Source organism: Dromiciops gliroides, chromosome 6 (assembly GCF_019393635.1).
Source record: "Dromiciops gliroides isolate mDroGli1 chromosome 6, mDroGli1.pri, whole genome shotgun sequence".
NCBI lineage: Eukaryota > Metazoa > Chordata > Mammalia > Microbiotheria > Microbiotheriidae > Dromiciops > Dromiciops gliroides.
The window spans coordinates 107,840,299-107,861,822 of NC_057866.1; the positions used below are offsets into that span (position 1 = coordinate 107,840,299).

The 21,524-nt window shown below is 38.2% G+C and overlaps 1 protein-coding gene across 1 annotated transcript in view; it reads left to right on the forward strand.

Moving 5' to 3' along the window:
- The window catches only part of SOX6 (SRY-box transcription factor 6), a 375,577-nt gene that overhangs the window by 76,045 nt on the left and 278,008 nt on the right, over nt 1–21,524 (forward strand). The window contains 1 exon segment of the mRNA XM_043971912.1: nt 15,531–15,620. Within this exon segment, the coding sequence (XP_043827847.1) occupies nt 15,531–15,620 (90 nt within the window).

Here is a 21,524-nt window from a genome sequence, read left to right on the forward strand (position 1 = left end):
TGCTATTGTAACTAGAAGGTGTTACTACAAGGCATAGTAGGGAGGGAATGTAAAAAGCAAAACTGAAAATAAAAGATTTAGTCTTCTGACTCCCCCCTCCTACCAAGTAAGGGGCCCAGGCAGATACTTTACAGACCTCCTTCCAGTAGGTTGCCCTGGAGGTGTGACCTTCCCTTTGTCCACACCTCCACCCCACCCCTTGCTTGAAGACCATAGATTCCCTGAAGCACTTCTGCTATAAACCACACCTAAACCTGGTTCAACAATGACTCATTTTTTAAGCCTAAAGTAAAGGAAAGGGAAAAAAAACACACACAACCCTGGATCCAATTTAGTTCTGCCTTTTGTGAAGTTCATACAAAATTATTAATAAAAATTTTAAGGTTCTCTATTCCTTTCAGCTCAGAGTCCTCTAGGCAATTTGAACCTATTTTAAACTAAGATGCAAAACTTTGTCCTTATTGAATTCTGTGTATTTCCAGCTACTCACTGACATCCTCCATTGTTCTCTCTTCCTCTCCACCAAAATTAATAAACATTTATCACAAAGAAGTTATAATTGATCATATTTTTTATATAAAATAAAATCAAGAAATAGAAATAGCTTAAAGAAATGAAGTCATCTGCAACAGGCATCAGGGAGGGAGTTGGGGGAGTTAAAACCCTTTTTCTAGCTCTTAAAAGAGACAGTCTTGTAACCTTTATTACAAAATGTTTACAGGGACTTCACTATCCCTCTGCAGGACCTCCATTATGTTGTGGCCTCTCTGCTGCTGCCAGTAATTGCTCTTGGGCACTGTCTGCTTGACATTCTTGCTGTAGCCTTATTCAAAAATTCTGATGCAGTGGAACAACCTCCTCCAAGCAAGAGCCTATGCTAATCTCAGTTGGTGCCTCCTAGGTTGGGAAGAGAAGGCTATCTCTATGGGACTACAATTCCCAGAATTCAATTAGTTCTTTTGACCTTTTTTCTGGTTCCCAATGGGAAATCAGTCTGATTACCCAATCACCTTCAGTACAACATATACACACATATGAATATACAAAGTAAATACAAAATATTATAAGGTATTTTCCAGTAGGAGAGGGCACTGACACATTTGGGATATCGGGGAAAATGATCTATGTGTAGGAATTGACACCTAAGCTATGCTATGAACATAGAGATTCTAAAAGATGGCAAACCTTTTTTGAGGGATTCTGCAGAAAGGGTTGCATTTCAGTTCACACTCCTGACTCAGATTTTAGCTGCCCCATTAGTGTTTTTGTTAGTGTTTTTTCCTTACAAAACGCAGCTATGCTAGATTTCACATTGTGTTTTATTGGGTCTTGCATTCTTGTTCTTTTCTTCCCATCATGGGTGTGGTTGTTCCTTTTTCTATTCACTCCATCAGATTCAGTCAGACTGCTTGCCTAAGAATTCACCAGGGAGAAAACCACTTTTCCATTCTGATATTGGTGATTGGGTCTTACTGCTAATGGTCAGAAGTTGAGATACCTGATGGGGCATCTTTGGCAAGGCCAAATCTCACAGTCATTTAAAATTGGTCCTGTGACATCCATTCGGAACCATAGCTGAATCCATGCCATTAGCGCCTCCCATTTGCCAGATTTTAAGTAGAAAATCTCAATTACAGGGCTTGTCTTGCAACCTTGGAGTGTCCATTGAAACAGCTCTTACATTTTTCTGTTTTCAAGGGGACTGGCAAATGGGTGGAATGTGGAGAGAGCAGTTCTAGATGGGGAATTGCCGTAAGACAGCAGCAGATTACAACGAATAATTTATTATACACTGAATTTTAAAGAAGCTGACTAAACCTACATTTACAACTATTTACACTTAAAATGAATGTCTATGATATGACTATAATAACAATAACTGATATTTATAAAGCACTTTACAATTTTAAAAGCTCTTTGAATACATTAACTCATTTGATCGACCCCATATCTCTGTGATGTAGGACCTACAAATATTATTACCCTAATTTTACAGATGAAGAAACTGAGATTGAGTGACATTAAGCAACTTGCACACAGTTAATCAGCTAGTACTTGTGGGAGAAAAGATTAGAACTCAGCTCTTGATGACTATGTCACCTAGTTGCTTAATCAGATGGATATGATTTGTCGAGTTAGAAAAGAGAAGGGAGGGCCCTTATGTAGGGAGACCAACAAAGCTTTTGATAGGGATTAGACCAATCTGCAACAGGTGAGACCCTTCCCTTCTTTTGAGGTCCAGGTCAGGTGCATCATTTGTGAAGCTTGTGATGGTATGCCCTATGAAAGTGAGCTCTCCCTTTTCTGATTTCTCACAATGCCCAGATCTCTCCTGTGCTTTTCTCTAATTCTCTTGCCATCAGAGTTATTTTTGAACAATATATCCTTACTAGAAGATTGTAAGCTTCTTGAAAGTACCACCCATATTAGCACATTTTGTATGCTAAATGAAGAGGTTCACACCAAAAGTCCCTTAGTGAATGCCTGTGGCCAGGCCTGTCTAGCTCTGACATTGGCTGATGTGTTCTCACCTTTCTACCATTTTCCTTTTTTGGAAGCATGAAGGATTTAGTTTTGGATGGACCATCCTTGGAGCTCTATGTACTGTGTCAATTGTGGAAAGCAAAGAGTCTGCTCCAGGCCCATGGAGGTGCATATACTAAGCATGTAAGGAATTCTTTTAAAAGGCATCAAAGGGGGCAGCTAGGTGGCACAGTGGATAGAGTACTGGCTCTGGAGTCAGGAGGACCTGAGTTCAAATCCAGCCTTAGACACTTGACACTTACTAGCTGTGTGACCCTGGGCAAGTCACTTAACCCTGATTGCCTCACTCAAAAAAATAAAAATAAAAAGCATCAAAGAGTTTGATAAAGATAAAAACCAGAAAAAAAAATGCAGGAAAAGCAACCAGAGCATAACATTAAGGATGTCAAAAGCAGCATTAGGTATATTGTTTTTCAGGCACGTGTTATTTTTCTTCAGATTGTACAGATATCTGGCATCTGAGCATCCCACTTACATCTTAGAGAATTATTTCATATGTACAAGCACAGCTATATCTAGAAATTTTTGTGTCTAGAGACAAGCATCATAAAAATCTAGTGAAAGCAGCATGAAAAGTACCCTCCTTGGAGGGTGGAGGTGGTAGGAGTCACCCTGTGATGGGTGATAGGGCCAGCTAGGTGGTACAGGGGATAGAGCACTGGCCCTGCAGTCAAGAGGACCTGAGTTCAAATTTCACCTCAAACACTTACTAGCTGTGTGACCCAGGTCAAGTCACTTAACCCCAATTGCCTTTAACATCCAGGGCCATCTCCAGTTGTCCTGAAAGATATCTTGCCACTGGACCCAGATGGCTCTGGAGGATAGAGTGAGGTTGGTGACCTTGCACAGTCTTCCCTTGCTTAAATTATTCAGTGCAAGTCATGACATCACCCTGATGTTGGTCCTCTTTGAGAACAAAGGACAAACAACATCAATGATGGGTGATAAGACCTCAGTGGCTGCTGCTCATTGGAGGATGCTATGAATGGCGGGTAGGTGCGTGACCAGCAGGGGGTAAGGGAGGAGCTCATCCCTGGTCACTATCTTGTAACTTCCTATTTTCATTAATCATTCTTACTAAACAATGCAAAGTGTTGTTCTAGGCTGCTGAAGGATTGTAAGAGCTCCATATGAGTACCTTCCAAATTTGGCACCCTAGGGCAGAGCTCTAATCTCCCCACCTTAGTTGTGGTTCATATGTTTGTGCATAGGCATTCATGTGTGTATGTGCACATGCGGTACACACACACACACACACACAATGTATCATTTAGCAAAATGCTTGTGGAATTAACATTTTCCTGGAAGAACCAGATCTGCCTTAATGACCAAATAGTTTTAAGGCAGCCAGCACAAGTGAATTTTACAGGAACCAAATCTATTTCTTCACACCGATCCTGCCTGTTTTACTTGAGTACTGAGTCATTAGCATGTTTATAATAGTTCTAATTTAGCACAACATTTTCTGAATTTTATCCTTGAGTCATTTACAAATTGTTCATATTGAGTAAACAAAGGAAACAGATTGCATTTTATACTTAGTAATTTATCTGAAAGCAGAGGGGAGGGTTAATTGTTTGAAAGTTTTGCTCTGTTTGGGGAAGTAAGCCTCCTCTTGCATTGCTTGGCATACAATGCATTTTCCCCCACCCGCATTTCTGGAAAAAAAAAATTGCCATGGAGCAAAATGAAAAATGAGGAGCAGGATGGGATTGGCCCCTCCCCAAGGGGCGTGGGGAGCAGAATTGGAGCTGGCACGGGGTGAACTCCAACAGTTGGTGCATTCCTTAATGATCCAGTGCTAGAGAAGTCCAGCTCTCCCTGGCCCTGCATCTGTGTTGATGTTGATATCAGCGCCCCACTGTATGGGAAAAGCATGCCTTCTCTCATTGCTTGGCTAAAAATAGCGTGGAATATAGCATTGTATGAGTTATTTTCGGATAACAAAAACATTTAGGGGGTTAAAGGTTTGGCTTCTTGATTGAAAAAGGTCAGCAGTATAGTTTATGTTGCTTTTTGCAGACTGGATTTTTTTTTTCTTGAGATTGCAACCCATTCAATCTCTGCTCAGACAAGCTGTTTTGGGTCCATTTGACTCGACCTGCCAGAACTACCCTCAAGGGTGGCTTTCCCATCAGGCTTTCTCATAGCACAGAGGGTTGGCTTGGAAAGGGCCACCATCTCTACCCTTGTGTTCTCCTATGGAAATTCCTTTGCTTCATTGGAAAGGGGTGGGGATGGGGGCGGACGTCAGGGAGCCACTCGGTATGTTATTGTGAGTTCAAAATGAAACTGGCACATTTTTAGTGTCTAATTATTTTTAGTGAGCTTGGAGGGTTTTAATTAAAATTTAAGAGAGCCCTCCAAGCTCTCCAAGCTCTAATTTTCTCATACTGTATTGTGGCCCACTTGTCACCAAAAAATAAAAAAAAATAAATAAAGGGTACAGTAAGGCTCATGCAGAGTCTTGCAAATCTTTGTGTGTCCGGATGAAGACTATGGTGCTGGCTAGCCAGCAAGGCCTGAATGCACATTATTAGCATCAAGAATTGCTGAGAAGACACAAGGACTTTTGGATAGGTTATCATTGAGCTTGGAGACACTCAGAATTGTTCATCCTGGAGAGTTGGGATTCCTGAGTAAAGAGAAAAGGAGGTGTCTAGTGATTTATTAGGGAACTTAGGAAGCAGAGGGAGAACCACACAAAAGCACAGAAACTGTTGCTTTTCACTCTGAAACATTTGAAAGAGATTCACCATGTCATTTTTCTAATGAGTTAGCATTCCTGCTTTTAAGTATCTTGTTGAGGCAAAAGAATAATGGTGTGTGTGCTCACAAGTAAAGGATTTGAAAGTTCAGCTAAGATGGTTACCATTTCTCCCCTCCTCCTCCTCTTCTCCCTTTGCATTTTAACAGTAATCTGTCTGTCTCTGTCTTGCTTTTATTTTATTTTTTAAATTCCAGTTTAAATACCCCATCCTTGTACATGGTAAACAGCCTTGTTAACCAAGAGCAATAGTGAAAGGGTTCCCTTCAAATCACTGTTGAGTCTGGGAAGGCAGGCTCTCAAATGCCTTCACTTCCAATTTTCTCTTACATTATGAGCACTAATTATTAGCAGATGAAAACAGGGAAATTCACCAGGCAATGATGAGGCTTCCTGGACCCAGTCTAACTGGGGAGATTGAAACCCAGGTACTCACAGAGAGTAAACATTGCTCGGCAACCCAATATTCTGCCTTCGGGCTGGTTTTTGATTAGTTCTGAATTATACCTACCTCTATTATTGCAACCAAAGTTTATTGAAAAAGTAAGAAATATATAATTGGTGTGTGAGAGGAGAATAAAGAGAGCCATAGAGACCCAGAGTATACTTTCAGGATTTCTGGCCAGTTTTCTATCCTTAAAAAGTAAAATGCAGCAGAACAGGCATTGTGGTTTGCCATTTGAGTTCTGATGACCTCTTTTTAAATTAAAAAAATCTACCACATGATAAAGGCATAAATGTTTGCGTTGTCATCCAAGTTCATTCTTTCAAAATAAATTTGCTACTTTTCCTCTTGCCCCTGAGATACAGTATTATGGCTTAATTTGGACATACATATTATCATGATTGAAGGCCGTGACTTTTTTTTTTAATGATATAGAGCTGTGCTAAGTAGTTCTATATCTCAAGGAAATCTGGAGGGCAGAGAATTCCCCAAAGACCTGCACTCTAGCCACTGTCTTTCAGCTGAAGAGAGCTCTATCAGTCAGGGTCTCCATGACTTGCCTGCATATATACTCATGGAGTTTCGAAGGTTGAAGGGATCATTAAGGATCATGGAAACCAACCCCTTCATTTGACAGCTAAGGAAAACTGAGACCCTGGGGGACATCGAGGGAGTGACTTGTCCAAGATTTCAAAGTAAGATGGCAGTGCCCCAGATAAAAAGATGGACTGGGCTGCCATACCATTCCATGGATATTACCCACACTGCTATGTATTATTAGTTGCTTTAAAGTCAGCTGCATAGAGCATAGAGATCTCTGCAGAATACTTCCAAGAGAATTTTTGGTTACTTAACGCTTTTCATTAAGGAGCCCATGTGGCTTCTGAGTTAAATTCAGTCTGTGCTGTCCTACTCCTTAGTGTGAATGCTGTGCAAACTTTGTTCTTTTTACTGTCTTTAGCTTTTTAGCTTTGCTGCCTTCTATGCATGATCAGAACATGATAAAACCTCAGAAGTTGCTTGGGGAAGTTGGTGCCCTGTTAATGAAATGGAAGGATGTGCCACAAGGGACCTTTATCTATGATTAGTGTCCACACCTTGCTTTTGTTTCGAAGGAGATTGAATTCTATTCATTTTCTGTATAATTGTGTCTTTCATTGATTCATCCTAATAATCAATAGCAGAGATAGGAACATTAGGCTCCTCCTTAATTAAAATATTCCCCTTTCCCTGATTTCCTGATGCAGTGAAAAGAGAAAGACCTGGGTTCAAATTGTTAACTGTCTCTTTGTACCTTTGTGACATTAGACAAATCGTTTTCCTTCTCTGGGTCTCAGTCTCCTGATCTGTAGATTGAGGAGGCTGGCCTCAATGACCTCTAGTGTCCTCTGGGCACTAAATCTATAATCCTGTGGTAGCTACTTCTTACCCCTCTCCACTTTACAGCATAGACTGGATGACCTGCGGAGGCCCCCTCTAACTTTAGAGCTCTGTGTTTCCTTTCTTTAACTATGACAGACCCTGGGCAAAATGGCTAGATGAATCAGGGCATCATGGAAAGAGCCCTGGATTTGGAGTCAGAGAAACCAGGTTCTGGCTCTTAGTAGTATGGCCTGGGACAAGTCACTTTGCCTCTTCTGGCCTCAGTTTCCTCATCTGTAAAATCAGAGCATTGGATCAGAACAACCTCTAAAGTTCCTGCTGATTTTAAATTCCATGATTCTAGCTAGGTGATTTTTAAATAAATAAAATGGCATAAATAGCTTTCTTTTTAAAAATTTTATTAATACCTCTTGTTTTGAAGACTATGCTCATTTTCCAAAATGTAACCCCAATTTGTAACAAAAGAAAGAATTAAGCAAAACCAGCTAAACAAGGTAACCAAGCCTGACAATGTATGCAAAACTCCATACCTGTAGTTCCCTACTTCTTTACTGAGAGGAAGGATCAGTAATTTATCACATGTCCTTTGGAGGCAATACTTGAGTGTTGTTTTTTGTTTCTATTATTTTAGTCATTACATATAATCTTTTGGCTTTGCTTACTTTGCTTTGGATTAGTTTATGCAGGTTTTCCCAAATTTGCCTGAATATTCATATTTGTAATTTCTGATGGTATAATAATATTCTATTACATTAACACAACATGGTTTGTTCAGCTGTTTCCCAAATGATATTTTCCAATGATGCTTTGTTCTGTCTCATTTGAGAATCTCCTAGATATTGTCAAGATTTTGCTTATTCATTGGAGTTTAAATCCCACCTTTGACATTTGCTAGCTGATTGGACCCTGGTTGAGTCAATTAACCTGTCTGAACCTGTTTCCTAATTTACAAAATGGGCATAACAATAACATCTACCATACAGGATCATTGTGAGCATTAAATTAGATAATATTCATAAAGGTCCTGTCCTGGCCCCTCTTCTTCTCTCTTTCTATATTCTCTCTGGGTGAATTCATCAGCTCCTATGGGTTCAGTTCACATCTCTACTCTGATGGCTCCCAGGTCTATATAGCCAGCCCTCCCTTCAGCTCTAGTCCTGAATCACCAACTGTCTTTTGGACATTTCAAATGGAATGTTCCATAAATATTTCTCACTCAACATGTCCAAAAGAAGAACTCATCTTTCTCCCAAATGCATCCCTCTTCCAGACCTCCTTTTTTCCATCAAGGATTTCACCGTTCTTCTAGTTACTCAGTTTGTAACTTTGCATTACCCATAACTCCTCATTCTCACTCTCCTTCCACTATATCCGATAATTTCCAACTCTTATAAATCTCATCTCTACAATATCTCTCATATCTGTTCCCTTCTTCCCACTCACAGGCTATAATTCAAGTTCAGGCTATCATCACTTGTCATTTACCCTATTGTTATAGCCTCCTAATTGATCTTGTTCTACCACATCTCTTCCCTCTCTCAGCAACACTTTACGTAGGTTCTGTAGCAATATTCCTGAAGGACAGGCTGGCTATGTTATTCCATACTCAGTAAATTTCAGTGGCTCCCTATTAACTCTAAAATCAAATACTATCAACAATGGCAGTTAAAACCTTTTACAACCTGGCTCCAGCCTACCCTGCCAGCCTAATTATACAGTAGTCTTTAATACTCTGTTCCATCCAAAGTGACCTCTCTTCTGTTGTATAGATTGTCACACCTGGAATGCACTCCATTCTCACCTCCTTTTCTTAAAATCCCTACTATTCTTCAAAACTCAAGTCAATCACCTCTTCCTACATGAGCCCAATCACTTTCAGGTGCTTGTGCTTCCTCCCCACCCTATTACCTTGTATTTCTTTTTTCTTTTTTTTTGCAGGGCAATGGGGGTTAAGTGACTTGCCCAGGGTCACACAGATAGTAAGAGTCAAGTGTCTGAGGCCGGATTTGAACTCAGGTCCTCCTGAATCCTGGGCCAGTGCTTTATCCACTGTGCCACCTAGCTGCCCCTTTTGTATTCATACACACACACACACACACACACACACACATGTATATGTTGTATACACTGTCTCCCTGATATAATGTAAAGCTTCTTGAGGGTAGGGCTTCTTTTATTTTTGTTGTTGTATCCCTAGGGTATAGCACAGTGCATGGGATATAGTAAGAGAGAGGAAGAAAGGGACAAGAAAAAAAAAGACTGCTGATTAATGAATTAATTAAGAGGCTTTACACACCTTTAAAAAACTCTACAAGCATTAAGTATTAACAATTATGGTTCTTGTTGTTGTCATGGCAGTGGAGGCCACTAATAGATACTAAACATTTTTGCAGGCCATTGAAGAAAGCTTCCCAGAGGTCACTTTACTCTTCAGCCTCAGTCTCCCTCTTTGTAAAGTACAGGCAGGGAAAAAGCCTAACTCAGATGCAGTGAAGCTTAATTTTCTATTATGAATATAAAACTCTCTCTAATCATTAAGCATTATTCCTTGTGTGGGTTTATATATATATAGTGCAAAAGGGAAGAATGGGAATGTATTGTTAGTTGTGTGACATTTGAAATATTTGTTCTTGATGGCCGCATAGTTTTGTTTTTCTCCCATGATGTTTCAACACATATTCCCTGGGGCTTCTGAAGATTTCAGGCATATTTATAGAAATGAGAGACATATCATAGACTGTTTTACATGTCTGCCTAGTTTATGAATTTTCAGTGAAATTTGCTATCATTATTAATAAATCCCATGCTTTTGTCTTCTGTCATTGGGTAGATGTATCCAACTTGGATTGTATGCAAAGGAACTGTTTTAGCATTTGTATCAGTAATAATTATCAGCTTAGTATATTGTTACATGTTTGGAAAGTAGCTTATAAAAATAACAAGGCTGTGGAATATATCAAGATGAAGACAACTCAGTTGATCATACTTATTACTGATAGGGGTGTTATAAATATACCACTCTGTGCTGTAACATTTTAGTATGTCTCAAAAAGTCAGGCCCAATTTGAAATAATAATCTCTGACAGTCCTGGCTTTGAAGATTCTCTGCCGCACTCTCAAACTTGGGTTCTTTTTTTATGTGTGACTTGAACATAAAAACCAAACCCGTACAGAGTGCAAAATGCCCACCCTGTTTCTGAATTTCAAAGAATGCAGTAAGAGCCCTTTGGGTAAATTAAAGACAATTGGAAACTACATCTGCCTGCCTTTGTTGGAAGGCAGAGTCTAACTCCTGATTTCTGGGGTGGATCACTTATTGTAGGTAATGTGGATTTTTAAGAGAAAGAAAAAAGAAGGAAGGAAGGAAGAGAAATAAAGAAAGGAGGGAAGGAAGAGAAAGAGAAAAAACAGAAAAGAATCCAGTGAGGGAAGAGAGGAGAATTTGCCCTTGATAGAATCAAGCTGACTTCTATTTAGAAAGGACTTGAGGCCTTATCCATGAGAGACATCTAGCAGGGTTATTCTCTATCACCCATCTCACGACACTAAGCTGGATTCCATCCATTCTTTGGTTGATTGATCATGCCATGGACAAATGTTAATTGTTTTCATCAATGCTTTCCAATCATGAGTGTTCTTTCATCTCTTACCTAGGGCTCACCTTCTCTTTCAGTGACTTATTTATCTTCCAACAGTCTTTTTAGAGGCCACCTTGACCACACTGTCATCCTGACAAACTCAAGAAATAAGTTAAATTCACTAGTATGAGTGTGGGAGAACTAGAAAGGGGGAATGGTGCATATGAGTGTGTGTGTGTGTGTGTGTGTGTGTGTGTGAGAAATCATCTGAAATCTTGGTGTTTTTTTTTTTAAGAAAGCTATCAAAATATCACCACTTTGGATTGTAAAGTATTATGAATATCATTGAAAATAAATACCTTCTTTCTATAGATTATTTATTTACTTCCATGTTTTCAACTTTTACCTTTATACATAGACTCAGAGGTGTTTTTGATTCGTTCAGCCAATCACAAGACATTTCTTGTATGGTATTATTTGTCTTTACTTCATGATCAAAGAACTGCACTCCTGTCAAAATTATTAAGGGCCACAGCTGTCTGAGCCTTCTGTGATTATGATAATTTGGTTGGAGGTGGAAAAGGTACCCTCACATTTACAGGTATTTGTTTCATTCTGTCTTTATATAGTGCCTGGCATAGCACTATATCCAATGCTTAGTAAGTGCTTGATTGATGATTCCCAAATCAATATCTCCAACCTCCCTTCTGAGCTCCATCCCTACCTTGTCAGCCTCCTATAAACTATCTTTTCCTGGCTCTTCTAAAGATATCTCAAAGTTGACAAGCTTATTGTCCTCTCCCACTAAACTTGCTCCCCTTCTGAGTTCAATATTATTAATCTTTAGCCTCCTATGTTTTCAATTTAAATTTAGTTCATACACATATATCTTGGTAATAAGCATATATACATATGTGTATATAAGAAGGATAGATTGTGTATGTATATATGTTGAGCAAATAACAACCTTTACTTGCCTTATTTTACTGGAGAAGAAAATGGTAAACAACTCCAGTATCTTTGCCAAGAAAACTCCATGGATGGTGTGGGCTACAGGATCATGAAGAGTCAGACACAACTGAATGACTAAACAATGGCAACAATATACATATATGTTTATCACCAGCAGTGTAGCTGCCTGACTAGTTTCTTCACCTCTGTTCTCTCCTCCTATCCATCCAGTGCCAATCTATCCTTCATATTGATATGGCAATGATCTTTCTTATGCATATGTCTGACACAGGATCATAGATTTTAGAGTCAGAAGGGATATTAGAGTTCATCTTAACCCAACTTCTTCACTTTGTAGATCATGTTCTCCTCTGCTATTTTTAGTATCTTTGTTGTCTAAATGTTGTCCTTGTTCATCATTTAAGGTCTTCCATAATCATCTACTAAAGATTCTTTCTAGGCTTATCTCATATGTACTTTGGGCTCCAGCAAACCTGGATTAGTCTAGGTATCCAAATATTCCTTACCCACTTTGGCCTCCATGCCTTGTTTGTTTATACTGAAAGTAGAGTCCAGCTTAAAAGTTACCTCTTTCATGAAACCTCTGACTTCCTCCCTGCTGGTAACCACCTTCCCTTCAGACAGCACATATTTTCCAATCTTCAGATGCATTATAATCATCTATATGAATCATATGGCCCAGATAAGGATGAAGACTGGGCACTGCCAAGACACAGAATTGGAGTATTCTCTGTAAGGAAGAGATAAGGTGAATCTAGCTGGACTGTAGAGTGCTAGGAGGATATTAATATGTAATTGGTCAGGAAATATAAGTTGGGGCCAGGTTGGGGAGGTCTTTAAAAGACAAAGGAGTTTGCAGTTTGTTTATATTTTAGGATCATGTGAGGTATTATATGTAAAACACTCTGCAAATCCTGAAGTACCATATAAATGCTAGTTGTTGTTGTTGTTATTATTATTATTATTATTATATCCTAGAGACAAGCCACTATTGTAAGGAGCCACTGAGTTTGAGACAAGGACACTGTCAGATCCTATGCTTAAGGAAAATCACTTTGAGAGCTGTATGAAGGATGAGAGAGTAGAGAGTGAGCATGAACTCACTGGGAAGCTATTCCAAAGTCTAGGTCAGAGGCAATGAGAACCTGAATGAAGGTGGTATCTTTGTGAACAAAGAAAAGAAGTATGATTTAAGAGATGTGATGGTATAAATGGTAAGATTTGGCAATTGATTGGATATTGGGGTGAAGAAAAATGAGGAGTTGAGGTTATGAATCTATGAGAATTGAATAATGCTCTTCAACTCCTCAGAATATTAGTTTCTTGCCTATATTCCTAACTGAAGGAAATACTAACATCTGTTAGTGGTTTGACAATAAAGATGTAATTTTTCTCACCATTCAGATTCATGGACCCCTTGAAATCTGTCCATGGGGACAGATATACTGGGGCTATGTGGATTCAAGGTCAAGAATCTTGTTCTATAGGAAGCTTTTCTTGATCTAATCACCTTGTATTTGTAACGTAGTATGCATATATATATATACATATATATATATGTATATATATATATATATGTATGTATGAAAGAAACACAAATATACTTCTTGTCTCTTGTTAGCATTCATTCTCCTCAAGCATAGGTGTTGTCCCATTTTTTGCCTTTGTATGTCTAGTGTAGTACCTGGCACATAGTAGGTGCTTAATAAAGGCTTGTTTATTAATCCATATTTAAATTGGGTATTTCCTGCAATACCTACCTAGTGCAGGGATGTACATATGCTAGATGCTTAATAAATGTATTTAACATTGTAGGGCTCTATCCTTCCCTGTGACTTTTGCTTTGTGACATTTATATGACTGTTTAAAAGACTAAGATTGAAGTCTGAGAATTGTGAGCTGTAGCTAAGCACCTTCAGCTTCCAGGACCCCAGGTGCTATCAGCATGGAGGCTCCTTCCACTACCACAGATCTCAGCTCCTAAGTCTTAGAGAGTTGATGTGGTCAAAGCATCACTCAGCCCATAGCCACCCTGATACCTAGGCTCTCTGAATATAGCCAGGCAGGGGCATGGATCCAGGACATGCAGTCTGTCACCAGGTCCATAGTCAGTCTTCCCTGCTTTTGAGTAGAATCTGCTAGATCTTATGGCCTCATGGCATAGATTTCAATAACTCAAGGCCATGTCAATAACACAGTGAAACTGTCAAGCTAAGCTACAAATATAGACCCATATAGCATGGTATAATGTATAACCACTAAGTGGAGGTGAGGAAGACCTGGGTTCAAATCCTGCCTCTCCATAATTTGTTTTGTGACCAAAGATAAGTTTCTTAACTCTCAGCCCCATTCCCTCTTTTGTAAAGTGCCAAAAAAAAAAAAAGGAAAGTAATACAGGCAAGGCATTTGACAAACTTTAAAGGGCTTTATGTCAGTTATTGTTATTAATAATCAACCTATTGACAAAAGGTCACACATCTGACTCTGAGGGTATTTTCTTTTTCTTAAATGTCTGTAATAAGCATGAATCTGTGTACAGCCCAGGAGAATCATCTCATTGTTCCTGCTACCCATATCACTAGAATCCCTGAACTATATTTAGAAAGGCAATATGGTTACATTAATGGTAGAAGGAGGATATGCTCTTATGAGAATTGGCTTGTTTTACTATATGCATAGAAAGATACACAGCCCTTCCCCCTTAACTTTAGAGTCATACAACTTGACCTTGATTTCTCTCAGGTTCTCTCTTAAAATGAAAACTATTTTTTTTAATCAAAATTTTCTTTTCTTTTTTTTTAAGGACTAAATGATTTGAGGTTGATTGGCTTCTCCTATAAAGTTCTGCCATTATTACACAAATACCTCTTGGATTCTAGGCTAAGCTTTATTTTGGTTCGAAAGAAAATACTTGGATTTAAAGCAGTAACATCTGATATGGAAACTCACTGCAAGGAAATACTGAGATGTCTGCTTCCCTTTCCATAAATATAAGTATAGATATTCACTGAATCTTAACAAAAGGATGATAAAAATGTCAAGAAAGGAGTCATGATAGGTACCTGGCTTTGACTAGACCATGTTTGAAATACAAAGAAGCAGTCAAGACAAACTTTTTGGTATTTTCAATGATGTGATCAATTAGTACAATTTATTAATCCTTTCTGTGAGGCATTGAAACATTTTTATCAATCCATGACCTTGGTCAAGTCACATAACTTCTCTAGGACTTGATTTCCTTATTTGTAAAATGAGAGGGTTTGTTAAAATGACCTCTCAGTTCTTTTACGACTTTAAATTACATTGCTATGATCTTTTTTGTTTAGTTTTGGTTTTTTATGAGGCAATTGGGGTTAAGTGACTTGCCCGGGGTCACACAGCTAGTAAGTGTCAAGTGTCTGAGGTTGGATTTGAACTCAGGTCCTACTGAATCCAGGGCTGGCACTCTATCTACTGCGCCACCTAGCTACCCACAACATTGCTATGATCTTATTGCAGAAAAAAGTATTCCGGCACAATGTTTGGCTGTTGGAGACTGACCCTTGGGTGGAGCTGGGAGTGCTGGTGGTGCTGACCATTCCTTTCCCCCTATTGATGAGAATATCAGTATCAGTCATTTAGTTATTTGCGCATTAGACAAATTTCTGAAACCTTGCGATTAAAACTCTACTGGTGCAATGTACCTCCAGGGAGGCTACTGAATTTCCCTGAAGCCTTTTAGGAGTAGCTGTTGTAGCTGTGCAAATTTTAAAATAGGAGAGTGACTCTGTGAGCCAGCCTTCTGAATTTATGAGTTTCAAAGACACTCATTAAATTTGTATTTCTTTTTTCTTTGTGGCAGACTCATCCTGCATGGAAAAACTACTTTCAAAAGACTGGAAGGAGAAAATGGAAAGATTAAATGCCAGTGAGCTTCTTGGAGAAATTAAAGGTAGGAGATGCAAAATATCAAATGTCCTAATGCAGATATGTTGTTGTGCTTATCAAAGTGGTTGCTGAATACAAGGAAATGTTTATCATCGGCTCAGGCAGGTCAACAAGCATTGAGTAAGGAACCTACTATGTGTCAGGCACTGTACTAATTAGCATTTAGGATACAAAGAAAGGCACCCCCCCAAGTAAATACCTGGCCTCAGGGAACTTACAATCTAATGGAGTGTGAGCCCATTCTAATGGGCTAATTTATTACCCCACATGCTTCTGGGTCATATTTGTCAAGGGTTATCTATATAACAGAAAACTCTTGAATGTTGGGAATAAAATATGACAAATACTTTCTACTGAGCTATAAACATTTTACTCACAAGTTTGTTGATTGATTCACATGTTTGTACTAACATCTTTGTTGATTCATTCAGTGTAAGAATTATTTTGTTGTTCATGAAGGTAATAATAATAAAGGGACTGCTAGACCTAGAATCAAGAGGACTTGGATTTGCCACTGGACACTTGTTAGCTTTTTGATGTTGCGGAAATCATTTTAATGAGTCTCAGTTTCTTTTTTTCCTTTTTTTTTTTTTTTTTTTTTTTTGCGCAGGGCAATGAAGGTTAAGTGACTTGCCCAGGGTCACACAGCTAGTAAGTGTCAAGTGTCTGAGGTCAAATTTGAACTCAGGTCCTCCTGAATTCAGGGCCAGTGCTTTATCTACTGCATCACCTAGCTGCCCCTAATGCTCAGTTTCTTGTCTATAAAATGGGGATAGTAATATCTACAATACCTATCCCACATGATTTTTGTGAGACTCAAGGTGATGGGTGGAAAGTGTTTTAAGTGTAATGTGAGTGCCAGCTATTATTGGATAGTACAGTGGGAAAAGTTCTGGCTTTGGTCAGAGGCCCTGACTTGAAATCCTACATGGGCCACTTCTTACCTGTGGGACTTCAGTTTCCTCAACTACAAAATGAGGAAGTTGGACTAGATGACTTTTCAGGTTCTATTCTAGCTCCACATTTAGGATGTTATGATACCTTTGTCCAATGGAGTAAAAAGAGTGCTGAATTTCAAATCAGAGAACCAGAATTCCAATCCTGGCTCTGCCTATTATTACCTTTATAGGCAAAGCAGTTCCCTTCTCTGCACCTTGTTTCCTCATCTAATGAAAGAGGGTTGGACAAGATGGCTTCCACGATCTTCTCCATTTTGAAACCCATGATCCAGTGGTACCATGGTCACTTAGGACTCAGTATCTTAATGATCCTATGCCCAAACTCAGCAGTAGAATTTATTAGTTAACATTATTCCATTGATTTAATTTTTGAATCAGATTTTTTTAGTTATTGTTTTTTGTTTAATTGAGGTGAATGAGAGCACCCCTAAATAAAAGGTATTTTGAAATGATAATGAAACAACTAACTAACTAAACAACTAACATGATTTGTTAAATCTTTTTTTTGGCGGGGCAGTGGGGATTAAGTGACTTGCCCGGGGTCACACAGCTAGTAAGTGTCAAGTGTCTGAGGCTGGATTTGAACTCAGGTACTCCTGACTCCAGGGCCGGTGTTCTATCCACTGCGCCACCTAGCTGCCCCATGATTTGTTAAATCTTATTGGAATTATATAAGATAAAGTAATTTTCGAGTGGGAAGTGATTTCAGTGTCCCTTTCCCCAACTTCCCACTATTTTATAGAACAAAGTTTATGTACTTTCCCAGAGTCACATAGCTCACCTAGGTGAGATTGGAAATGTATGAGACAAAGTTCAGGGACCTCATGTCTTTAAGCTGGTGAATATCTCCATCATTTAAGACATTTTGTTTCCCATTTTAAAGATTGCTCAAGGCTCAATACTGAATGGAGACCACAAAATTTTTAAAAAAGTTTTACCGATACCTTTTTTTTAACACCACTGTCCCTATCATATACCAATAAACATCTACTAAAATTCTTCTTCCTTTTAACAACAACAACAACAACATCAACAACAAACTGAGCTAAACAAAACAAACCATTTAATCTAACAGTATATGCAAGATTCTATACCTGCAGTTCACTCTCTTCCTATCAAGTTTTACCATCTGTTCTCTGGGACTAAAATGACTTGTTGAGAAGACCAAATGAGATAATATTTGCTGAGTGCTTAGCATAGTAACTTGCATACATTAAGCACTTAACAAATGCTTGTGTTTTTCTTTTCTCTTCTCCCCCCTTTACAATTAATTCGAATTCCAGTGTCTTTTAATATTATTTTCAGTCATGTTATTTTGCTGATTGTGTTGTTATTTTGATCCTGTTTTCTTCGTTCTGAACCAGTCCATACAAGTTGTTGCATATTTTTCAGAATTCCTCATAACTCTTATTTCTTGGGGGTACAATAATATTCCATTCCATTTGTACCACAGTTTATTTAGTCATTCCTCAACTGGTAGTTAGCCATTTTGTCTTTTGGGTTTTTGCTATGACAAAAAGTGTTGCTATGAGTTTTTGGTCATTTATGGAGAATTTCTCTTTGTCTTTGACTTTTTTGTGGTGTATTCCCAGTAGTGAGATCAGTGGGTTAAAGGGCATAAACAGTTTAGTGACTTATTTGGAAGAATTTCAAATCATTCTTTCAGAACATTTGGACCAATGAATAGCCTTGCCCAAAGTGTAGTAGTTTGATATATTTCCCTGGCTACTTCTTTTCTATGAAATAAATTCAGCTGATTTGATTGTGATAGGAAGGTTGAACCTGAGCACGGCTTTCATGATTGATACACAGTATTTGTGGTTTCTGAGTCAGCATGAGCCTTAACACTGGACCAACAGATACCATTATAAACACCTCTATTAACCCCAGTGATGACATGAAGGGAGAACTTGCTTGGCCTCAAAACCTCAGAATAGCAATCACACGATACCACCCATCTCAACTGGTTCTTTACTCTTCACTCAATCTACTTACTTTTAAACAATTATTGATTTTAAAAAAGTGTATTTTTCCCTCCTCTACCCAAAGGGCCAACCTTATAACAAAGAATAAAAAGAGAGAAAATAAAAAATCATTTCAGTCAAATTAACAAATCAGCTGACTCTAACAGGAAGGGGGAAAGGTACAATTCTCATATCTTTTTTGAGGGTTGTGGTTGTTCTTTCCTTTTCCATTTCCATTGTTGTCATCAAATAGATTATTTGCCTGATTCTGCTTACTTCATTTTGCCTTTGTCCTTCTGGCTTCCCAACTTCTTTGTTTCTTCATACTCATCATTTCATAGAGTAGAAAAATATTCTAATATGTCCATGTCCCACAATTGGTTTAGATGTTCCCCACATGATGGGAATGAATTTTATTTCCAATGTACTTTGTTACCATAAAAGGAATGCTATGAATCTTTGGTGTATCATGGATGCTAAATTCCATCTTTTACCTCCTTGAAGTATTGAACAGTAGTGAGGGGGTCAATCTATTCACCCTTACTACATGTAAGATGCATGGGTTTGGTTGAAGATACATCAGCTGATTCTCTGCTACCTGGTTTTCTTAAAAACCAGGAAGTTAGATGACTTGGTGGATAGAGCAGTAGGCCTGGAGTGAGAAAGACCTGAGTTCATATTTGGCTTCTGACATTAGATATGTGACCACACACAAGTAACTTTATCTCTGTTTGCCTCAGTTATTCAACTATAGAATGAGGACAAAAATAGCACCTACCTCCCAGAATTGTTGTGAAAAGAAAATATTTGTAAAAAAGTATTCAATGCCTGGCATATAATAGGTTCTATACAAATGTTAGTTATAATAATAATGTTTATTATTATTATTATTATATATGCTAAAGCAGTGGTTTGTAACCTTTTTAAATAGCAAGATTTTTTCAACACTCAAAATTTCACAAACATAGAGGGTGATAGTGCTTTTATCAATCAATTGAGAAAATTTGTAATGAAAAGCTACAGTAAATTCAGTAATGATTTTTTAAAATGAATTTGTCTTTTATTCATCACAATTGCATTTGCATTAATTTGAAAAATAGTAATATATACATGTGCAAGACAAATTATTCAGTCTCCAGAAAAGTCAGTTACTTATTTCCAAATTTTCAAATATAAGTGTGGACCTTTTGCAATAATGCCATACTTCCTAGGTGCTGTTTATCCTTCATTCTTTTTTGGGGGGGGGCGGGGCAATGAGGGTTAAGTGACTTGCCCAGGGTCACACAGCTAGTAAGTGTCAGAAGTCTGAGGCTGGATTTGAACTCAGGTCCTCCTGAATCCAGGGCCTGTGCTTTATCTACTTCACCACCTAGCTCTCCCTTCGTCCTTCATTCTTTTTTTTTTTAATAAAGTATTTTATTTTATTTTCCAGTTACATGTAAAAATAGTTCTCAACTTTTGTTTATACAAGCTTTCCAATTTCAGATTTTTCTCCCTCCCCTAGACAGCAGGTAATCTGATATATATATATATATATACACACACACACACATACATATACATATACGTATATATAAAACATTAAACATATTTCTGCATTAGTCATGTTATAAGAGAAAAATCAGAGCAATGAGGAAAAACCTCAAAATAGAAAAACAACAGCACCAAAACCAAAAGAAATAGTATGGTTCAATCAGCATCTATACTCCACAGTTCTTTTTTTTTCCCTGGATTTGGAGATCCTTTTCCTTCATGAGTCCCCTGGAACTCTTCTGTACCATTGCATTGGTGAGAAGAATATAGTCCATCATAGCAGATCAACACACAATGTTGATGATACTGTGTACAATGTTCTTCTGGTTCTACTCATCTCACTCATCCTCAGCCCACGCAAGACCCTCCATTTTTTTCTGAACTCCTCCTGCTCATTGTTTTTTACAGTACAATAGTATTCCATTACATTCATATACCACAACTTGTCCTGCCATTCCCCAATTGATGGGCATCCCCTTAACTTCCAATTCCTTGCCACCACATAAAGAGCAGCTATAAATATTTTTGTACATGTGTGTCCTTTTCCCCTTTCCATGATCTCTTTCGGAAAAAGACTCAAAAGTGGTATTATTGGGTCAAAGGGTATGGACAGCTTTATTGCCCTTTGGGCATAATTCCAAATTGCTCTCCAGAATGGTTGGATCAGTTCACAGCTCCACCAACAATGCATACTAATGCATTCCAATTTTTCCACAGCTTCTCCAACGTTTATTATTTTCCTTTTTTGCCATTTTAGTCAATCTGATAGGTGTCAGGTGGTACCTCAGAGTTGTTTTAATTTGCATCTCTCTAATCATTAGTGATTTAGAGCATTTTTTCATATGGGAATAGATAGCTTTGATTTCTTCATCAGAAAACTGCCTGTTCATATCCTTTGACCATTTCTCAATTGGGGAATGACTTGGGTTCTTATAAATTTGATTTAGTTCCCTATATATTTTAGAAATGAGGCTTTTATCAGAAGTACTGGTGCTGTGTGACCCTAGGCAAGTCACTTAACCCCAATTGACTCACCAAAAAAAAAAAAAAGAAGAAGTACTGGCCATAAAAATTATTTCCCAGCTTTCTGCCTTCCTTCTAATTTTGGATGCATTGCTTCTGTTTGTACAAAACCTTTTTAATTTAATGTAATCAAAATCATCCATTTTGCATTTCATAATATTCTCTATCTCTTGTTCGGTCATAAACTGTTTTCCTTTCCAAAAATCTGAAAGGTAGACTATTCGTTTCTCTCCTGATTTACCTATGGTATCACCTCTTATGTCTAAATCATGTATCCATTTTGATCTTATTTTAATATAAGGTGTAAGATGTTGGTCTATGCCTAATTTCTGCCATACTATCTTCCAGTTTTCCCAGCAGTTTTTGTTAAATACTGAGTTCCTATCCCAGAAGCTGGAGTCTTTGAGTTTATCACTACATTACTAGTGT